The 17615-nt window shown below is 35.1% G+C and overlaps 4 protein-coding genes, 1 long non-coding RNA gene and 1 pseudogene across 6 annotated transcripts; 3 read left to right on the forward strand and 3 right to left on the reverse strand.

The window, feature by feature from the left end:
* Positions 1-2187: 2187 nt before the first annotated feature.
* LOC108837063 (uncharacterized) lies at positions 2188-3749 on the reverse strand. Its single transcript, XM_056998474.1, has 6 exons — positions 3618-3749; positions 3233-3533; positions 2921-3157; positions 2699-2841; positions 2535-2612; positions 2188-2437 (listed from the first exon to the last, which is right to left on the reverse strand). Exons 2-6 carry the CDS (start codon positions 3420-3422, stop codon positions 2369-2371), a joined length of 717 nt encoding a protein of 238 aa, XP_056854454.1. The 5' UTR covers positions 3423-3533; positions 3618-3749; the 3' UTR covers positions 2188-2368.
* Positions 3750-4565: 816 nt separating this feature from the next.
* Positions 4566-5773, forward strand: LOC108834871 (uncharacterized). Of its 2 annotated transcripts, none has more exons than XM_018608189.2 (3): positions 4566-4731; positions 4832-4985; positions 5506-5773. In XM_018608189.2, the coding sequence occupies exons 1-2, from the start codon at positions 4726-4728 to the stop codon at positions 4982-4984; spliced, it is 159 nt and encodes a 52-aa protein (XP_018463691.1). In that variant the 5' UTR covers positions 4566-4725; the 3' UTR covers position 4985; positions 5506-5773. The 2 variants fall into 2 exon arrangements, with proteins under 2 accessions (XP_018463691.1, XP_018463690.1); XM_018608188.2 differs by having other exon boundaries at positions 4567-4731; positions 4832-4980.
* A 354-nt stretch (positions 5774-6127) lies between these two features.
* LOC108834873 (60S ribosomal protein L15-1) lies at positions 6128-7325 on the reverse strand. The gene is given in 5 exon segments (XM_018608191.2): positions 6128-6481; positions 6566-6609; positions 6612-6762; positions 6903-7069; positions 7218-7325. Coding segments are annotated over 5 exon segments (612 nt in total). The 5' UTR covers positions 7222-7325; the 3' UTR covers positions 6128-6235.
* A 3454-nt stretch (positions 7326-10779) lies between these two features.
* On the forward strand, positions 10780-13812 carry LOC108834872 ((E)-beta-ocimene synthase, chloroplastic-like; annotated as a pseudogene).
* Positions 13313-14812, reverse strand: LOC130503902 (uncharacterized). Its single transcript, XR_008941064.1, has 3 exons — positions 14609-14812; positions 14480-14534; positions 13313-13775 (listed from the first exon to the last, which is right to left on the reverse strand). It is a non-coding gene; the product is annotated as an uncharacterized LOC130503902 (long non-coding RNA).
* Positions 14813-14878: 66 nt separating this feature from the next.
* LOC108834870 (uncharacterized) lies at positions 14879-17367 on the forward strand. The gene is made up of 2 exons (XM_056998473.1): positions 14879-17027; positions 17116-17367. Exons 1-2 carry the CDS (start codon positions 14973-14975, stop codon positions 17134-17136), a joined length of 2076 nt encoding a protein of 691 aa, XP_056854453.1. The 5' UTR covers positions 14879-14972; the 3' UTR covers positions 17137-17367.
* The last annotated feature ends 248 nt before the right edge of the window (positions 17368-17615 follow it).

Genomic DNA, 17615 nt, shown 5'->3' on the forward strand with positions numbered 1-17615 from the left:
TTTTAGGAAATGAAAGATTTCAATCTTATAAATTTATGTGGTAGCTATTAATTAGTTGAATTGACGGTTAAAGATTAAGTATGTTATATATATTGAGAATATTTTGACTACTATGAGTTTCTACGTTAAATGTTTCTCTAAAATTTTAAGTAAAATGATTTGATTCTTCTCTCTTTCTTAGAAAAAAATTCATCGACATTATCACTTTCTTGTTAGTACAACAGAAAAAAAAACTCAAGAGATATAATCTCAAGAAAACAGAACATCATGAGAATATAACATGAAAAAACCTATAATATCAAGAACCGGATAAAGAGAAGCAAGAGTTAACAAGAAACAAGAGTTTAAAAACTTATGCTTCTTAAGAAGCACCTCAGGTTCTCTTATACATGGCTATTACGTTGAAGTTGAAAGTGTCCGGATCCTATAAATTTAATACCACACAAAGGTAAACATCAAACATATATATGCAAAAACTGTACACATTTCAGTATTCCTATTTCCGCCGCCGAATCCTGTAAATTTGATGATTTCATATTTCTATTTTTTGTTGATGTGAGAATTTGTTACCATCAACACAAGTGAAACATATGAAATGATTGTCCAAGTCGTTTGAAACCAGAAGAAAAATGCATAGTAAGTAAAAACAAAAAGATAGAACATGATGTTTCCATATTCATAACACATTAGCACTAACAAGAGGTAGGAATATTACATGTGTTTCACCAGCTGTAACAGCTGCATAATGAGCATCTTCTTTATGAATTTTGATCTAAAAAAGTCGCTAATAAAAACAAAAACAATTAAATTTCAGAAATGTCAAATCTAAAATAAAAAGATAAAATAGAGACACATTTGCAATGCTTTTGAAGACCTCATCCAATAGCAATCCCTCATCTGAAAAAAGCAATGAAAAAGTGAGTTTGATGATTTCAGTAGAATTAATTACCATCTAAACTTACATCAGTTTAACAGATGAATTAGATGTTCACGTAGTCTGAAGCCTGAAGAATATGAGCATCTTCTATATGATTGGCGATCTCAAAAAAACCTCCACGAGGCACTTCCATAGGAGTCATATTGGCAGTGGTTTTGAAGTGCGTGTTCACTTCATGTGAAGCCTGAAGAAGATGGGCGAAGTAAGTAAGAAAAGAAAACAATGAAACATAATATTTTCATATTCATCACACATTAGCATTAAAATTAATTGTGTTCCGTTACTTATCTTAAACCCGACATATATAATGGCACATGTCTTAAAAACTCGCTCTGCATGTGATGAGCTGAAGAAGTTGTTTGCATGTCCTATAACTCAGTAGATCATAATGCTTTAGATAAAGTTTTACAGTCAAATACTTAAAAGCATTCTTCTGTGTTTAGTTCCTGCAGCATGGTACGATTGAAGACACATGAAAAAATCTATTCTCCTCTTTTCGAAGGGTTTTGGGTATATACCTCAGCTTTAAATGGATTCATGTATTATTACTAATTAAAACTAATAACTTATACTAAAATTATGGAGAATATGATAACTAAATAAATTCACATAATAAAATTAAATTACTAATAACTTATCCTAAAATCACAAATAAGCAAATTCACTTTCAAATAATTCCACTGATTAAATTGCAAATTAAGTCATAATCGTACTAAACAATATTCAATAAATAGAATAATACACCATTGAAATTAATTTAGATTTGAAAACAAGGAAAAGGAAACGAGAAATCTATACTTCAAAGGGAAAAGATAAGAGCGAGCATCTTCAGTTTAGTAAACACAAATTCAACTAAACGTAATGGTCTAGGGATGTATGCTTTTGGGAGTTGCTGATTCCTTTTGGTGCGATTGATCTTTTGGAGCCAGACTTCCAAACACTGGGTTCTTTTCAAACCACTAATGTGGTTAAAAGAAGAGCCAAGAAGTTTGGAGGATTGAGCTCATGGTTTTAACAGTTCATCATTTATTATTCAAGTCTTTGATCAGCCCCACTGATATTCCTTTCAGACTTTATCGAAATTGAGACACAACAAGGCATCATTTTCAGAAATTATCTACTTTCATATGACAGGAAATGGTGTAAAATACAATCCTTTATGTATGAGATTCAATATTCTGTCTTAGAACGCACGCCATCAGAAAACTACTGTCCTCATCGTTAGTGTATCGAGTTTGCGTTTCTTTGAGTAGGATAACCTCTTCGGTATCTTCTATTTATCCTCTCTTTTTTTTTTCCTTTTCGAGAACAATATTTATCTCTCTTATGACATGCATATTTACTCGTATGATTTCTTATTTTGTTTTTTTGGCAACATTCTAGATTTTTTTGCCATGCGGCTTTACACAGGGTTAAAAAAACGTAAATGGTCTATGGAGAAAACCCTTCCAAGGTGCTATCCTCCCTCTTACGCTTGGTCTTGGGAGGAGGATATCCTACCTAAAAAGATGTATAATGAAATGAAACATGAGTATTTGGTCAAATGTATTTACATTTTTCTCTGTTGAGAATCTATATCATTAAGAAAAAAACTTGCCTTATGATAGTAGTTAGCTATTTTATTTAGCCTTCGGTGGAGATGGGCAGATTGAAAATGCGAATTCATCATGTTGTCCTGTTTTGACAACGAGTAAAAAAGAGTTAAACAGGTTGTTGCTAGACAATCTATATATTGATAGAGAGGGAGAGGATGCGTAGTACCTCCTTTGTATGTTCTTTACTTGAGAGATGCTCTTTGAAATCGTCGAGGCTTTCGCAATCAAAGATACACAATAGGCAAGAAAACATACCGGTAAATTCACTTTCAACACACTTGTGAAGAATGTGTCTTTTTGTATTTGAAACTGGGAAGGAAAAAAAAAAAGATCAGCTTAATTATTGGTTTGGTGGTAATGTAGTAGTGGAAGATGAGAGAACAAACACCTTCAAGTAAGCTTTCCCAGAGCCATTCAGCAGAAGTGAGCAGGACTGGCATTTCAAAAGGCCTAGCTGAATATGCCAAAAAACAGTTGTAGTTACTCTTCTGTAGTTGAATGCAAAGAAGTGCTGAAGTGGACTGGCTGGAAGCCACATAATCCGATATGATCATAATTGTAGCCGGAGCAGGATTATCTTCTGCCCATTCCTCAAATTCTGTCATCATGCGATTGTAATGGACCCCTGTTTCAAAATAATTTCAGTTGAGAATTAAACCTAATTAACTAATATAACAGAGGGAGATGGGGACTAACTAACAGGGAGGGGTATGTGCAAACTCGACTCCAGAGGAAGAGAGCGCAAGAAGGCGGTGATCAGGGATGTCTTTTGGTCGGCAAAGGAAGGTGATGGAGACAGGGCCAGAGTAGCCTAGTTCCTTGAACGCCCTTTCTAGACTTGGACGGACCAGACGAGCATCATACCCCTCAGGAATCGGGCAGTCATTCATGTCCCACAACACCAGTATTTTCAGCTGTGGCGTGTTCAGGTGTGGCCGGGTAGTTCCTTGCCCAAGTCTTGTTACACATAAGAGTCGTGTGTCCGGAGGATCTATAGCTTCCTGAGCTTGACAAGAGTTAGATGATCAGATTATGTAAAAAAAGTATTCATATATATATATATAGAGAGAGGATGCTTTGCTTACTTCCAGTACATGCTCATTCACTCGAGAGATGCTTCCTGAAATTCTCCACGCATTGGCAATTGAAATTGCACGTTTTGCAATATAACAATGGCAGCAGATGATAATACAAATGGTGGTGTGCCTCTTCTTCTTCTTCTAGTAATTGTTCCCAGCGCCGATTTGCATTATAGTGCAGGAACAAATCATCGCAAGGCTTGCTTGAATAAGCCAGAAAAAGTTTGTATCTAGTGCGCTGTTGTAGACGGGCCAGATCGCAGGACAAGTCACCTTCCACCTGATCGGATATGATCATAATTGTAGCCGGAGGTGGATTTTGACACTCTCCATTCCACCATGTCCCCATACATGACTGAGCGCGTGCTTTCTGTGAACGTATGTAAAAGCTAAATTAGTCCTAGGGTGGGTTTGTTATTATATATATTATATTATATATAATATATATATATATATACTAACATCAGAGAAAAGTACTAACCGGATGTGGTATGTGTAACAGCGACTCCAGTGGAAGACAGCCCTCGCAGGACGTGGCAAGGGGTTTGTGTTTGGTCGCCATAGGCAGTGATGGAGACAGAAATAGTGTAGCCTCGTTGTCTGAATACCCTTTCTATACTTGGACGGACCCGACGAGCATCACCCCTCCGGAACCGGACAGTCCTTCATGTCACCACACCCCTATTTAGTCGTCTTCGCCGCATCGTTCCCCGACATCCTCTCTTTCGAATCTCAGACACAAATCTTCCATCGCAAGTTCTAGGTTTTATAAATCACGAAAACTAATGGGCCTAAATGAAACCTTAGTAGTATTCGTGTGGGCTTTATCTAATAGCCAATTGATGACATCCCTACACTACTAAATATAAAAATAACAAATTTAAAATACATAAACCGCGACGTATCGAGTATATTTTTATAAATTATTCGGTTTAGTTCGGTTTAACTCTGGTCAATTTACAAAAAATGCGCAGGCCTTGAGGAGAGGAAGAAAAAAAAAAGGAATCACCTGACCGGAGACCGGAGAGAGAGAAGTCGAGATCTCTTCTTTGTTACAACCAAGTTTGCTTCGTCACCGGCGAAAGGTCGCGAAATCCTCTTCCCCGACGTTATAATGCCGGTAAAATTCGCCTCGTTGAGTGTGTAAAAATCTATAGATCTCTCAGATATATATATATTACTTTTAGCTGATCTCGACTTATTATATCTTGTGTGGGCAGTTTACGACGGTGGTGGAAGTGGAGGCTCCGAGTCTGTTACGTTACTTGATCGGATCGGCGGTGATGATGATAGGCGTCGTATTGCCAGTCGGTTACATGATGTTCCGCAACAAGCGCGTCCCTTCCTCCTCTTCCTACTCTAAACAGACGTAAGGTCTCTGCTTTTCTCCCTTCTCTCTCTCATCTGATCTGCCTATGCTTTTTGAGAGTATCTTACGGATCTGATAGTCGAATCAGGTTGTTGGTTTTTGTATAGGGTTTTGTATTGGAATGATCAAAACTGCAGTGTTGTTGTTGTTGTGAGAATATCAACAAGTGTCAATTTAGTTTGGTCTGAAAATGAAAAATCTAAGATACAAGTTTCTTCTTGTGGTTGGGTGGTTTTATTATAAGGTGATGAGTTAGTGAAAGTGAATTAATATAGTGACTTTGATCAGAGGCTGTTTTGGTTGTAGACTTGATCATCTGTTTTTTTTAGTGCTTTTTAGAGACTGAAAGCTTCAGTGTTTGGGTTGAGTTCAGGTGGGGAATCCATGTTTGATAGATGATCGAAATAATTATACCTTGTTTAAAAGCTTGTTTAGGCAAGGTGTGATCCTTTTTGCTAGTCAAGTGGTGTTTATCATCCTCAACGAGTGGTAATACTAATAATAATGTGATGGAAACTTTTTCAGGAACAAAGTTTTGATTTAGAAAGACAGAGACTGGGGTTGAATTCATTTGGATCGACAAAGATGATGGATGACATATGGACGCTTGTAAAATTATGGGGGTATTTCTTGTTTTGACATGGGTTGGCAAGAGATTCTTAAGAGATTAATAAACCTAGAAACATGAGTAACTTTTCGTTATTCTTCTTGGTTAGGTTATGCAAGGTCTGTTATGTAACACAACCTCTCTTCTCTTTGGTTGAAACATTAATAGAAGACTAGTTTTGGTTCATTTGTATTTTCTTTTTTTCGGTTTTTAAATTTGGTTTTCTCGTCTCTTTGTGGTAAATGAAATGTTATCGACTTGCTTAGATTAGGATTCTTACTAACAGTTTCCAAACATACACAATACCAGTAGATATGGTGTTAAAGTTTATATAGTTAAGGGAAACTAGAACAATGAATAGCTAAAACGCTTAGAACATTTTAACAAGCTGTGGGACTTTATTTTAGAAACATGTATATGAACGATCTTCAAACCTTTCGTAATGCGAATTTAGTTGAATATGTAGAGCAGTTTCGAGTGTTCTTTCAAATCCGTAACAAGGACTCAAGGAGGCAGATAGAAAGTGTTTGCTTAAAACCATAATCCGAACGCAATTGTATTAGTCTCCAAAATTTGTAAAAACATAAAAGTCAACATAGGATAAAAGGACGACAACATGAAACAATGATGATAGCTAGCAAAAGGCAATCAACGGTAACGACGGAGGGAGAGAGAGTTATTCTTCTTCCACGTAGCTCTGCGAGACGGGCGGTTCTTGTGGTTGTTGTGACCCTTTCCGCGCAGTCCTCTGTTCTTCTTTCCCTCCGATGTAAGTCCTCTGAGCTCACGGTGCTTGTGAACCGGGTTGCAGATCCAGTTGATTCTCGGGTCATTACGCACAGCGTTGTGTGCCGGGTCAACCAAGATGATCTCGTAGTACTTGTAAGTCGAATCCTAATTCAAAGACTTGAACAAGTTAACATCTATACCAAGAATAACCTATTCATGTATGTAAGAGAGTGAGAGAAGTAGTATTACCTCGTTGAGCCAGTAGGAGTTGACGACTCTTAAACCACCTAGTTCCTTCCGGCACGCTCCTCAGCAACAGAACGCTTGCTCCTCTGGAACTTGAGTTGAGTAACTCCCTGGTTTGTGGGTTTACCATAGACAATACCCTTTGGCACTGGCCTCTTGCGTCCACCACGTCTCACACGGACACGGTACACCACAAAGCCCTAACATAGATTAACACCCGAAAACCAGATAAGTAACTGAGTACTGAGTCTAAACCAGAACAAGAGCTACATTTTCGGACAGCAAAACAAAGATCCAAAACATTAGTTTATTACTTATTTTTAAGACACAACAAAATTACCTGTTTGGCCTTGTAGCCCAAACGACGAGCCTTGTCGGGACGAGTAGGCCTGACGAGACGGACAATGGAAGGCTGCTGTCTGTACTCCCAGCACCTAACCCTCTGCACAAACCTCATCACATCGGATTGTTTCTTCCTCCATAGCTCAGACACATACTTGTACGCACCTACAGTTTCACCATCGAAATCATTAAGCTACCAAATGTTCGAAACAACAGATTCATAGAACCATGTATCATTTCAACAGCAAAAGAGATTCTAAAGAAAGACACGGCAAGGAAGGGATCTAGACGAAGGATGAGAAGGACGATTTACCCATTTTCGAACAGCCGCACAGAACCGGCGCAAGGTAGGGTTTGTCACTGATTTAAAGTAGAGAGCTAGGGTTTTAAATCCAGTGGAGCACTAAAAATATAAATTGGGCAGATAGTTTAAACGATAAATAAAGCCCATTACCCATTTTTAATGGGCTTCGAGTTATCACCAAATTCTTTTTTTTTTTACATTATTTCATCTCGCTTCTCTCGATTATAACATCTTTCAACATGATACGTAATTACATATAGTCTATAATAGAATCATCAGCTGTTTTGATTTCAGTAAGGATACAGTTCACATCGTCACCAGAAAGTGCGTTCTGAAGTTTCATCAATAATATCATAGTGAGTTGTAAAAATTGTACATGTTGCTTGTGAAGCTACATATTTGTACTACATATGTGCTTGAGTATCTAGAAGTAACTAAATGCGCTGCTGCTCTTCAAGCCATGTCAGCTGGCTGTGTACGTTCGAGTGGACTTTCAGTGGGCGCCTCGTTAAAAACATGATCTAAATGTACAACTTTATCCTGAATTCAGCCGGTTTCATTGGATACAATATATGTGGAAGATGAGAAACTGTCCAAAATAAGGTCATACGAAGTAATAGCGTCATCACGTGAATAATAGAATGATGTTTTGGGTTGATATTTATGTATCACTAATAGAAATAAGTTAACCCAACGATGTACTTCCAAAATATTTTTGTCCACAAAAATGTATGGATGTGTCTAAGTTTTAAGTACATACGCATATGGAGGAGAATAGTTTTGATACATTTTCTTGTCCACAACGAGCGGCTCTGTTTGAACTTCTGATAAGCTATGTATTCTATAATCTACGATATGGAGGAGAATAGTTTTGATACATTTTCTTGTCCACAGTGAGCGGCTCTGTTTGAACTTCTGATGAGCTATGTATTCTATAATCTGAAAGAAATTGCATAGTTTGAGATTCGAATCCAAGATTTTAGTGTAAAAATTTCTAAACATTAATCCGTAGGTTTACTTTTGAAAAAAAAAATTGAAAGAATAATAAATTATATTCAAATCAAAAAACTTTTTTACATTAGATGTGTCTCTTTTGCATCCTTAACAGATGCTATGAAAAGATAAGCTCTATAATAAATTTGGAGACCGCGAAGAAAATCATATCGCCATGGCTCCTTCAAACTGTGATCCAAGCCTCGAAGTGTAGATATCTTGTTGCGAATCTGTTTTTCAATAAGTCTTTCAAGCTGCATTGCATTAGTAGATGGTTCTCAATGCCTCCTTCTATTTCTTTCTCTCCATTGAATACTTTTGAAAATATTTAATACTAAAAAGATACAGATAATGAAAAAGAAAAAAAATGTGTATGTGATTTGCCAAGAAAAAACACGTTGCCGGATCAAAATATCTTATAATTACTATATAATCTTGTTTTCTGCTTGCCTTTTTACATGGTGTAAAAAATCAAGTGTCTTATTTGTCATTAAAATAACTATATTTTATTATTTTAGTAAATGTTTATATTTAAAAGTGTTTGCCCATTTTAATTATTTTTAAATATATTAAGTTGGATTTTAGATTTCGAAATAATGTAATTAAACTAGTGTAAAATATATATTTTAATTGAGTAAACATATTTATATTTGAATTATAATATAAATTTACCAAACAAATATATATTATATATTACGTATAAGAGAATATAAGTGTATGAAATCTACATTATACATTAGGCATTAGTGACACATGAACTTCCTCAAAAATAGAGACAAAACAATTTTTTTTTTTCTGTGAACATTACTCTTCATTCAAACATTACTCTTATTCAAACAAGCTCTATCTCCTTTGGACAAAACAATTTTATATAAATTATAAGTTATATAAATTATAAGCTATAAAATATGGCATGTTTTTTGTTTGTTCTGAAAACAAACGATCTATCACTCAAACTAAAGATAGTTTGAGAATCTAGGCAAAATAGAATAATCAATAAAATAAACTTATGTGAAATATTTTTGTAATCCTGGTTAGTAAATCGGCTGTCACGTTTTGTCCCTTTGGAATGTGAAACTATGGCATATGTGTTATAAAACGAGAGTTTATGCGGGAATTTCATTATTACATAGAACTGTAACTGGATTGTTGATTTTTGAAATGAAATAATGTGGAATGGCTTATTCCATTAATTCAAAAAAAAATTCATCAATTGACATGAATGGAATGGAATATTCATTCCATCAATTCCACAAGAAAATAGGTAAAATATAAAGAGGAATTATTCCACAATCTATTTTTTTGCTGTATCCATTCATATCATTACATTTATTTTAATTCCATCATTTCATATTTTTTTCCCAGTTACAGCCATAGTGATTTAATAGCAATTTGTTGATTTAAGAACAACAGAAATGAAAGTTTCTTACATCTATTATATTAAAACAGAAGTCATGACTTCTAATCATGTGTGATTTTTTTAAAAATGAACTATCTAATAGATTGGTCACACTACATTTTAATCATTTTATAATCTTTGAACTACTTTAATCATAATATCTTTTGATATTTTTCTATTTAAAATTAAATATATATATATATATATATTATATATATATAATATATATTTTTTTTAATTTCGAAAAAATCTATTAAAAAGATCTAACAAGATCTTACTTTTCAAAATTATATGTAAATATTTTAATTAATTCCGTAATTAGTTTTCAATATATATTATACATTAATATATTCATTTGTTTTTATAAAATGAAAAATAAAATATTATATCTTATTTTTATCTATTATATAATCACATCAATCATGTTAATTTTTAATCTTATTGAACTTAATTTGATAAATTATACTAAATTGATAAAATTTAAATTTTATTTTCATAAACAGAAAATATTTATGTTAAAAAATATAATATGACAGAGCGGCTTAACATTAGCAGACTATATACTACATGTATAAAAATTAACATATCTTTCACTTTTGTAGATATAATAATATATTGTGTAAAATGAATAAACATAGAAAATACTGCTAAAAAGAAATTCAACTTGAAAACGGGTAAAAATTTAACATCAATTAAATAAGAAGATAATTGTCAAATATTTTTTTCATGCACACATTAATATGTTTAATAACTAAATGCAAATACAATAAGATAAATATATAATAAGAAGCAACAAATACGTACGACGGTTTAAACAATTGATTATTTACAACATGCAAACTATACATTATTGTATTTGAAATAGCTTTATAAATATTTAAATATATGAATAAAACTAAAAATGTATACTACTAATGATCTAAATAAATATATATACATATAAAATGAAAATAAAACCCGCACGGTTTGTGCGGGTCGAGATCTAGTGACTTTCTTAAATACATATATATTATTTAATTAAGAATATCTAAAATTTACCGGAAACCATATTTTTGACTAAAATTTCCATAAAATTTAGATACTAATTAAATAATAAATATTTATATATAATATATATGTATTTTTAGAAAGCTACATAGAGAAATCCCCACTGGAAGAAAAAGCCAACTAGATATTTTTTTTTCTTATTCTCTATTGCCAAAATTTTCTATGTCTACTCACCATATTTCCATGAGTTCAGTTTTAATTTGCAATGCTCGTCATCAAAACAGGCAGTGGTTTCCTGCAAGGCGTCTCCAAAGCAACCTCAGCTCAGGCTGTCCGCCGCTCCGCCAACTATCGTCCGTCTCTATGGACTCATCAATATCTCCTCTCGGTCGAGAATATATATGCGGTACGAACATATTATAGTAATATAACTATGAGTGCATTTTACATTCAATCTTTTAGTAATGAATAGGTTGCTTTATGTCATATGTATTATTGTAGATCCAGTTTATTTTCAAAGTTGAGATCCTAACATCGATTATATTCTCTCAATATATTAGAAAGAAGTTGAAGCCGTGGAGCAAGCTAAATTGTTAAAGGAAGAAGTGAGGATGACACTAGTTGAGACTCAAGGTTGGATTGAGCAGCTAGAAAGGATCGATGCTTTGCAGAGACTCGGAATCTCGTATCATTACAAACACGAAATCCATAATCTTTTGAAAAAAATTCATGACAATCGCCGTGAAATTGAGAGGGAATCAAAAGATCTTCATGCGACAGCTCTTGAATTTTTCTTCTAAGGCAACATGGTTTTGATGTGTCGCAAGGTTATTACATATTTACTTCATGATAATTTAATAACTTCTAAAACAGTTATGTGACAAATCAAGTACGTTTCAATATACCACGGTAAATAAGAGGTACTTAAAAGGGTTGAGTATTTCAGATTTATATTCGAAAAATAATGAGTATTCCTATTTTATTTTGCAGATGATTTTGACGTTTTCAAAAGTGAAACTGGAATATTTAGTAAAAAATTACGCAAAATATTAAGGTTTACTTTCTCTCTACGAAGCTTCTTATTTTTCAATGGATTGGGAGTTTAAACTCAAGGAGGCTAGAACCTATGCATCTGAGCGATTATGCGAGTTTGTCGCAGAAAAGAGCAAAACTATTTGCAGAAATGATGATGAAGCTTATACATTAGAGATGGTGAAACGAGTACTAGAAAACCGTACCATTGGAGCATGAAGAGATTAGAAGCAAGATGGTACACATCGATGTGTACGGAAAAAGGCATGACATGGACCCTGTCTTGCTAAGGTTTGCAGCAATTGATTTCAACATGGTAACAAGCTAATCATCAAGAAGAGCTAAACTAATGTCGAGGTAATTTATCACATGATTCTAAATACATGTTTATATCTCTCAAAATGAAATATGCACTCTATACAATTTAGTTAATTAATCAGCTTCTAGTCACAACTTTAATGTAGCTGGTGGAACAGCACAGGGCTTATGAATCAACTTGATTTCGTGAGAGACCGAGTCACAGAGAGTTATTTTTGGAGCATTGGAATATTTTACGAGCCAGAACATACATACTACCGCAAGATACTCACCAAAATATTCATGTTAATTACGACCATGGATGACATCTACGATATCTATGGTACATTTGAGGAGCTCGAGACCTTCACAGATGTAGTTGAAAAGTAAGTGCATTGGATGATGATAGGACACATGACTATATGCTATTATTCAATTATAAGAAATAAAAAAAAAAATCCCTGTAATTTGTTACTTCTTTGGAATATTTTAAAGCATTACATATCAACTATAGTCCATATAATTATCTGCTTCTTTCTGTCAGATGGGATGTGAACTATGTCGAAAGACTTCCCGAATACATGAAAATGTGTTTTCTTGTTCTATACAATGAGATCAACCAAATGGGTTACGATGTTCTCAGAGACAAAGAACTTAACGTCATTCCTTACCTCAAACAAGTTGTAAGTTTTTTTGTTTATAAATCATTAATAAAAGCATGATCTTATGCAGATATTTTTTTAATTTTGTTTTCTATTTGTAGTGGACGGATTTATTTAAAACGTTCCTAATCGAAGCGAAGTGGTACAGACCGGACACAAACCAAGTTTGAAGAATATATGCAAAATGGTTTGATCTCGAGTTCTGTCCCAACGATATTGCTTCACCTTTTATCCGTCCTATCCGACCATACTTCCGACCAGACTCTAACCGATGTTCCAAAAATCACCACTCTGTCGTCCGGAGCTCTGCCACCATACTCCGTCTCGCCAATGACCTCGCCACCTCAACGGTATACATTGGTAGTTTATTAATTTTGGTATCTTACTGATATTAATTCATAACACATATATTATTCTTCGAGACCTAAAAACGTCACACGGATCCAAGAATCATTGTTTTCCAAGAATCATTGTTTTCCAAGATCTCCATCATGAATCATTTATTTTCCTCATTAAAAAGAACTTTACATCCTCATTAAAAAGAACTTCACATCGTCCATTATCAATTAATTTGATAGGATCTCCTAAAACATCCACTGATTGTTTTAATCCTCTAAAATGACACCAAAGAATATTTCTAATCTATTTAAAACCGTGGAAGAACAAATCAGTAGCTTCACAACTAATGACATTAATTTGCTTAGTTTTGTAACACTATTTTTTTTTGAACAGGCTTTAGTTTTGTAACACTATTTCTTACTCAAAAATATAAAAAAGATAACAATAAGTACTGAAATGGTTTCATCAATACATCATTGCATAAAAGCACTGAAATATGTTTAATGGTTACAGGAAGAGATGGCAAGAGGAGATTCACCAAAGTCAGTTCAATGTTACATGTACGAGACAAGAGCCAGTGAGGAAGAGGCACGTGAACAGATGCAAAGTATAATTAGCGACTCGTGGGACGTCATAAATACCGGTTTCAACACAGCACATACTTCTTCTCTTCCCCCTTGTTTTGTGGCTGCTGCAGCAAATCTTAACCGCGTGGTACAGTGTATATACCAGCACGGTGATGGCCACGGCTTTCCCGAAAAAGCGAAGACTGTTGATCATATCAACTCCTTATTCTTCAATCCTGTTCCGTTTTAGGATTGCTCTTTTTTTACAGCATCATAGATGTTCTTTGTGATACTATTTTCAACATGAATTTATTGGTAAGAGAAACTAACTATTGTTTCAACATCTGAACTTATTGGTAAGAGAAACATAGTTTATATCCTCAAATCGTGTATAAACTCAGTTTGTTGTTAAGATAAACTTAAATCCGTGTTTAGATTTTTTAAGAGTAGGTGCTTAACTGTAAGTTATTGGTATAAGCTAGTTATTTATAGATCTTGAGTCGGTTTCGGACACACCTTAAAATGGTAAGTTGTTACAATTATATTTATCTATCGAATAGAAGAATAGTGTGCGCCAGTATATTAATTAGGATCTGCTAAAACAATTAGGAATCAGCAAAAATCAAGTCATACAAAATCATTTATACAAAAGAACTGGAAGACCAAAGATATTGACTTCAATTTAGTTTTGTCTAGAGTTTATCTCGTTTTGCATCCGGTGTTTCGTAACCTCTCTGTTTTCAAAAGGTACAGTTTCTAAAGGAACCGGGTACTTTTAAAACCAAGGTCTAACACAAACATGTTTTCACCATTGTCTTATTGGGGTTATGAGCTCATGGAACTAATACTAAAGGTATATATGCTTCAGAAGGTTGGTTCATGAAGTTAATGGAGTTAAACACACAGTTTGTCACAAAGAACCCTGACAAGTGACAACTTGTTCTACATGCCATACAGTGTGAAACAGCTTCAGAATGCTACAGATAAGTAAATTACCAGCAAGTGCTTGAGCAGCCTTGACTCCAGCAAGTGCATCTTCAATAACAATGCACTGCAAAAAAAAATGTACATAATAAATCACTTCTGAAAATCTGTAAGGCTCATTAAGAACAAGTTGACCATCACCTCGCTTGTCGGCACACCCAATATCTTTGAAGCAGCCAAGAAAATATCTGGAGCTGGTTTCAAGTTCTCAAATGCGTACGCGGAGAAACACAGCGTGGAAAGGAAGAGGTTCTTGTTGTGGGTTTTGATCTAATTGGATTAAGAGGAGAAGAAAAGATGATTGGAAGCAATTATTTTGTTTTTTTGTGTTTTTTTGCGTTTTTGTGGATATCATTTAAATCTGATAGTCTTGGATTTTTTTTTCGTGGCGGGTGTTGATCTATCCGACTATTGGAAGAAGTTATAGTGCCACTGCCAATGAAAAGATAGAAAGCCAAAAACCAAAAAAAAAAATCCCCTTTGATTCTCTAAAAAAAAGCCAACCATGGAGGTATCATCACTAAAACTACCAATTCACAAACATCCTTTGTACCCTTCAACTCGATTTCTTTATGCTCGTTGCGAAGGTTGTCGTGTAAGAGGTCACATCTACGGAGGCTACCGTTGCAATAATTCTGGGTGTTACAATAACGCTAACCCTGGTGGTTGGTTCCACAAGGAGTGTGGCGAGTCACCATCGGAAATCAACCATCCTTCTCACCCTGAACATCCTCTAACTTTCAACGCCAAGACAGGTTACAAACGATGCCATTTGTGCGGACGTTTAATCAGAAGTGGTTACTGCTGTGGGATATGCCATTTTGTCATAGATATGGCTTGTGCACAAAAACCACCGCCGCCTCCAGCTATTGAGCATCCCATGTTCCATGAGCATTCACTCGTCCGCACAAAGGAAGCACCTCTCATGGATCCTTGTAAAATATGCAAGAATTATATCGAAGAAGGATATCCTTATGAATGCCTTACTTGCAAAGATGTTTTTCACTTGGACTGCGTCAATCAGTCAAGGGAGGTAAACCATTCGTCTCACTCTAGTCATATTCTTGAGTTCTTCACATCCGAATCACTTCCAGAGAACGCTGAGAAGACATGCATTCTGTGTGGAAAAGAATCAGAACATGTGCTTTATCATTGTTCCAAATGCAACTTTAGCATTTGTATTTACTGCAAGAATAATCCTCCACCACTCACTGTCCAACATACCAAGACCCACATGCATAAGCTCTCCCTCTTGTCAAGACGAGTCTCGTTTACTTGTAATGTTTGTGGGATGAAAGGCGATCGAAGTCCTTATTCATGTATTCAGTGCAGTTTCTTAGTTCATAGAGATTGCATCGACTTGCCTCGCGTCATAAACATCAACCGCCACGTTCACCGCATCTCTCTCACCGATCATATCGGGCGTGGGAAGCTGAAATGTGGAGTCTGCCACCAAAGTGTTAATCAGTACTGCGGAGGTTATACTTGCTCCACTTGTCCTGATTTTGTTGTTCATTCGTCATGCCCAACGAAAAACAGAGTGTGGGATGGAGTCGAGCTCGAAGGGATCCCTGAAGAAGAAGTTATCCCACCGTTCGAGGTGGTGGGTGATAACTTGATAAAGCACTTCAGCCATGAAAATCATATTCTTCGACTAGAGAGTGATGTCACAAGTCGTGATGAAAAAACACGATGTGAAGCATGCGTCTCTCCCGTCGGTTCTGATCCGATATACAGCTGTGAGCAATGTGGTTTCATCCTCCACGAGACATGCGCGAACCTTCCAAGGAAAAAACGACTTCCGTTTCGCAACATACAGTTCAAACTATACGCTCCCGACATGGATTCCTACGAAGCTTTTGAGTGTTACGCATGTAAAACAATGTTTAGCGGTTTCAGGTACGTGGCATATCGAATCAGTATAGACGTGCGTTGCGGTGCGTTTTCGGAACTGGAATCGTATGATTTCCATGACCACCCTGCTGTATATTATAATGACAAGAAAGCGTCTCCGAGGTGTTGTGCATGCCACCAAAGGGGAGAGATGTCACAACATATGCTCTCTTGTGATGATTGTGACTTTGCGTTGGATTTCCGATGCTTTAATTTGCCAAGGGTGGTGAAGCATAAAGAGGATGAGCCTCCTCTTACCTTATGTTATGGCGAAGATCCAAATGGTAAATACTGGTGTGATATTTGTGAGGGTGAAACAAATCCGAAAGACTGGTTCTACACTTGCTCTCACTCTGGGGTCACATTGCATGTCCAGTGTGTTCTTGGAGATTTCTCTTTTCTCATGCCAAGACGCATGATAAAATACCGTCGGTACTGCAAATTTGAAGTGGTTCCTAACAACCACTGTTCTCGACCGTTATGTGACTGTTGTCAATCTCGATGTATAGGCCCATTCTTTCTGAAGATCTCTAATCCGGAAATCATATACATCTGTTCTGAAGGGTGTTTAAAAGAAAAGATCATTATCCCATTTATAGAGGTCAGATCTACGATTGACAAAAAAAGAGAGAGGTCAGATCTACGATTGATCAAAGAGAAAAGAGAGGTCAGATCTATGATTTAGTTATATTATGATGATTTGTTATATATTATACTAAACCGATCTAATTCTTGACATGATATTCATGTTGCAGAACTTATCTAAAGTTGTTTGAGACCGGTTTTGGAAACTTCACGTGTGAGAGAGCAACATCCACGTTATGAACACTATGTTATGCTCATTTTAATCTCATATTATTTGCAAATAATTAAGTGGTAATCTGCTTCCTGTTCCTGATTTGTAGGGAATGCGCGTTCTCCATTAGAATAAGAAAACATATCTATATTTTTGCGTCCATGTTTTCTATCTAATCGGTTTTTGAATAAGAAAACCCAATTGGGTTGTTTATGAATTATATTTGTTATTTTATTATCTTTTATGGTTTTCTCTTTATTTTAAGAGAAATACAGTAGAATAAGGTAAATATATATTTATATTTCTAGGGTTAATTAATCTAAATTTAGGATTTTAAGTTAAGGGGTGAAGTTTTGGGGATGAAATTTCAATTTTTTAAAAAAAAAATATTAAAAACTTGAAATAAAAACTATTTTGGTCATTTTCTTTTTCGAGAGCTATTTGGGTGACACAGACTTA

Source organism: Raphanus sativus, unplaced genomic scaffold, assembly GCF_000801105.2.
Source record: "Raphanus sativus cultivar WK10039 unplaced genomic scaffold, ASM80110v3 Scaffold1216, whole genome shotgun sequence".
Taxonomy (NCBI): Eukaryota; Viridiplantae; Streptophyta; class Magnoliopsida; order Brassicales; family Brassicaceae; genus Raphanus; species Raphanus sativus.

Excerpts from the sequence above, each read along its gene's own strand:
- LOC108837063 (XM_056998474.1), bottom strand. The coding sequence starts at position 3,422 with ATGAATGACTGCCCGATTCCTGAGGGGTATGATGCTCGTCTGGTCCGT. Across the intron at positions 3,158-3,232 it reads GTTTGCACATACCCCTCCCT|GGGTCCATTACAATCGCATG; the intron begins GTTAGTTAGTCC and ends ATTTTGAAACAG. Across the intron at positions 2,842-2,920 it reads CTGGGAAAGCTTACTTGAAG|TTTCAAATACAAAAAGACAC; the intron begins GTGTTTGTTCTC and ends TTTCCTTCCCAG.
- LOC108834870 (XM_056998473.1), top strand. The coding sequence starts at position 14,973 with ATGGAGGTATCATCACTAAAACTACCAATTCACAAACATCCTTTGTAC. Across the intron at positions 17,028-17,115 it reads TGATCAAAGAGAAAAGAGAG|AACTTATCTAAAGTTGTTTG; the intron begins GTCAGATCTATG and ends TTCATGTTGCAG.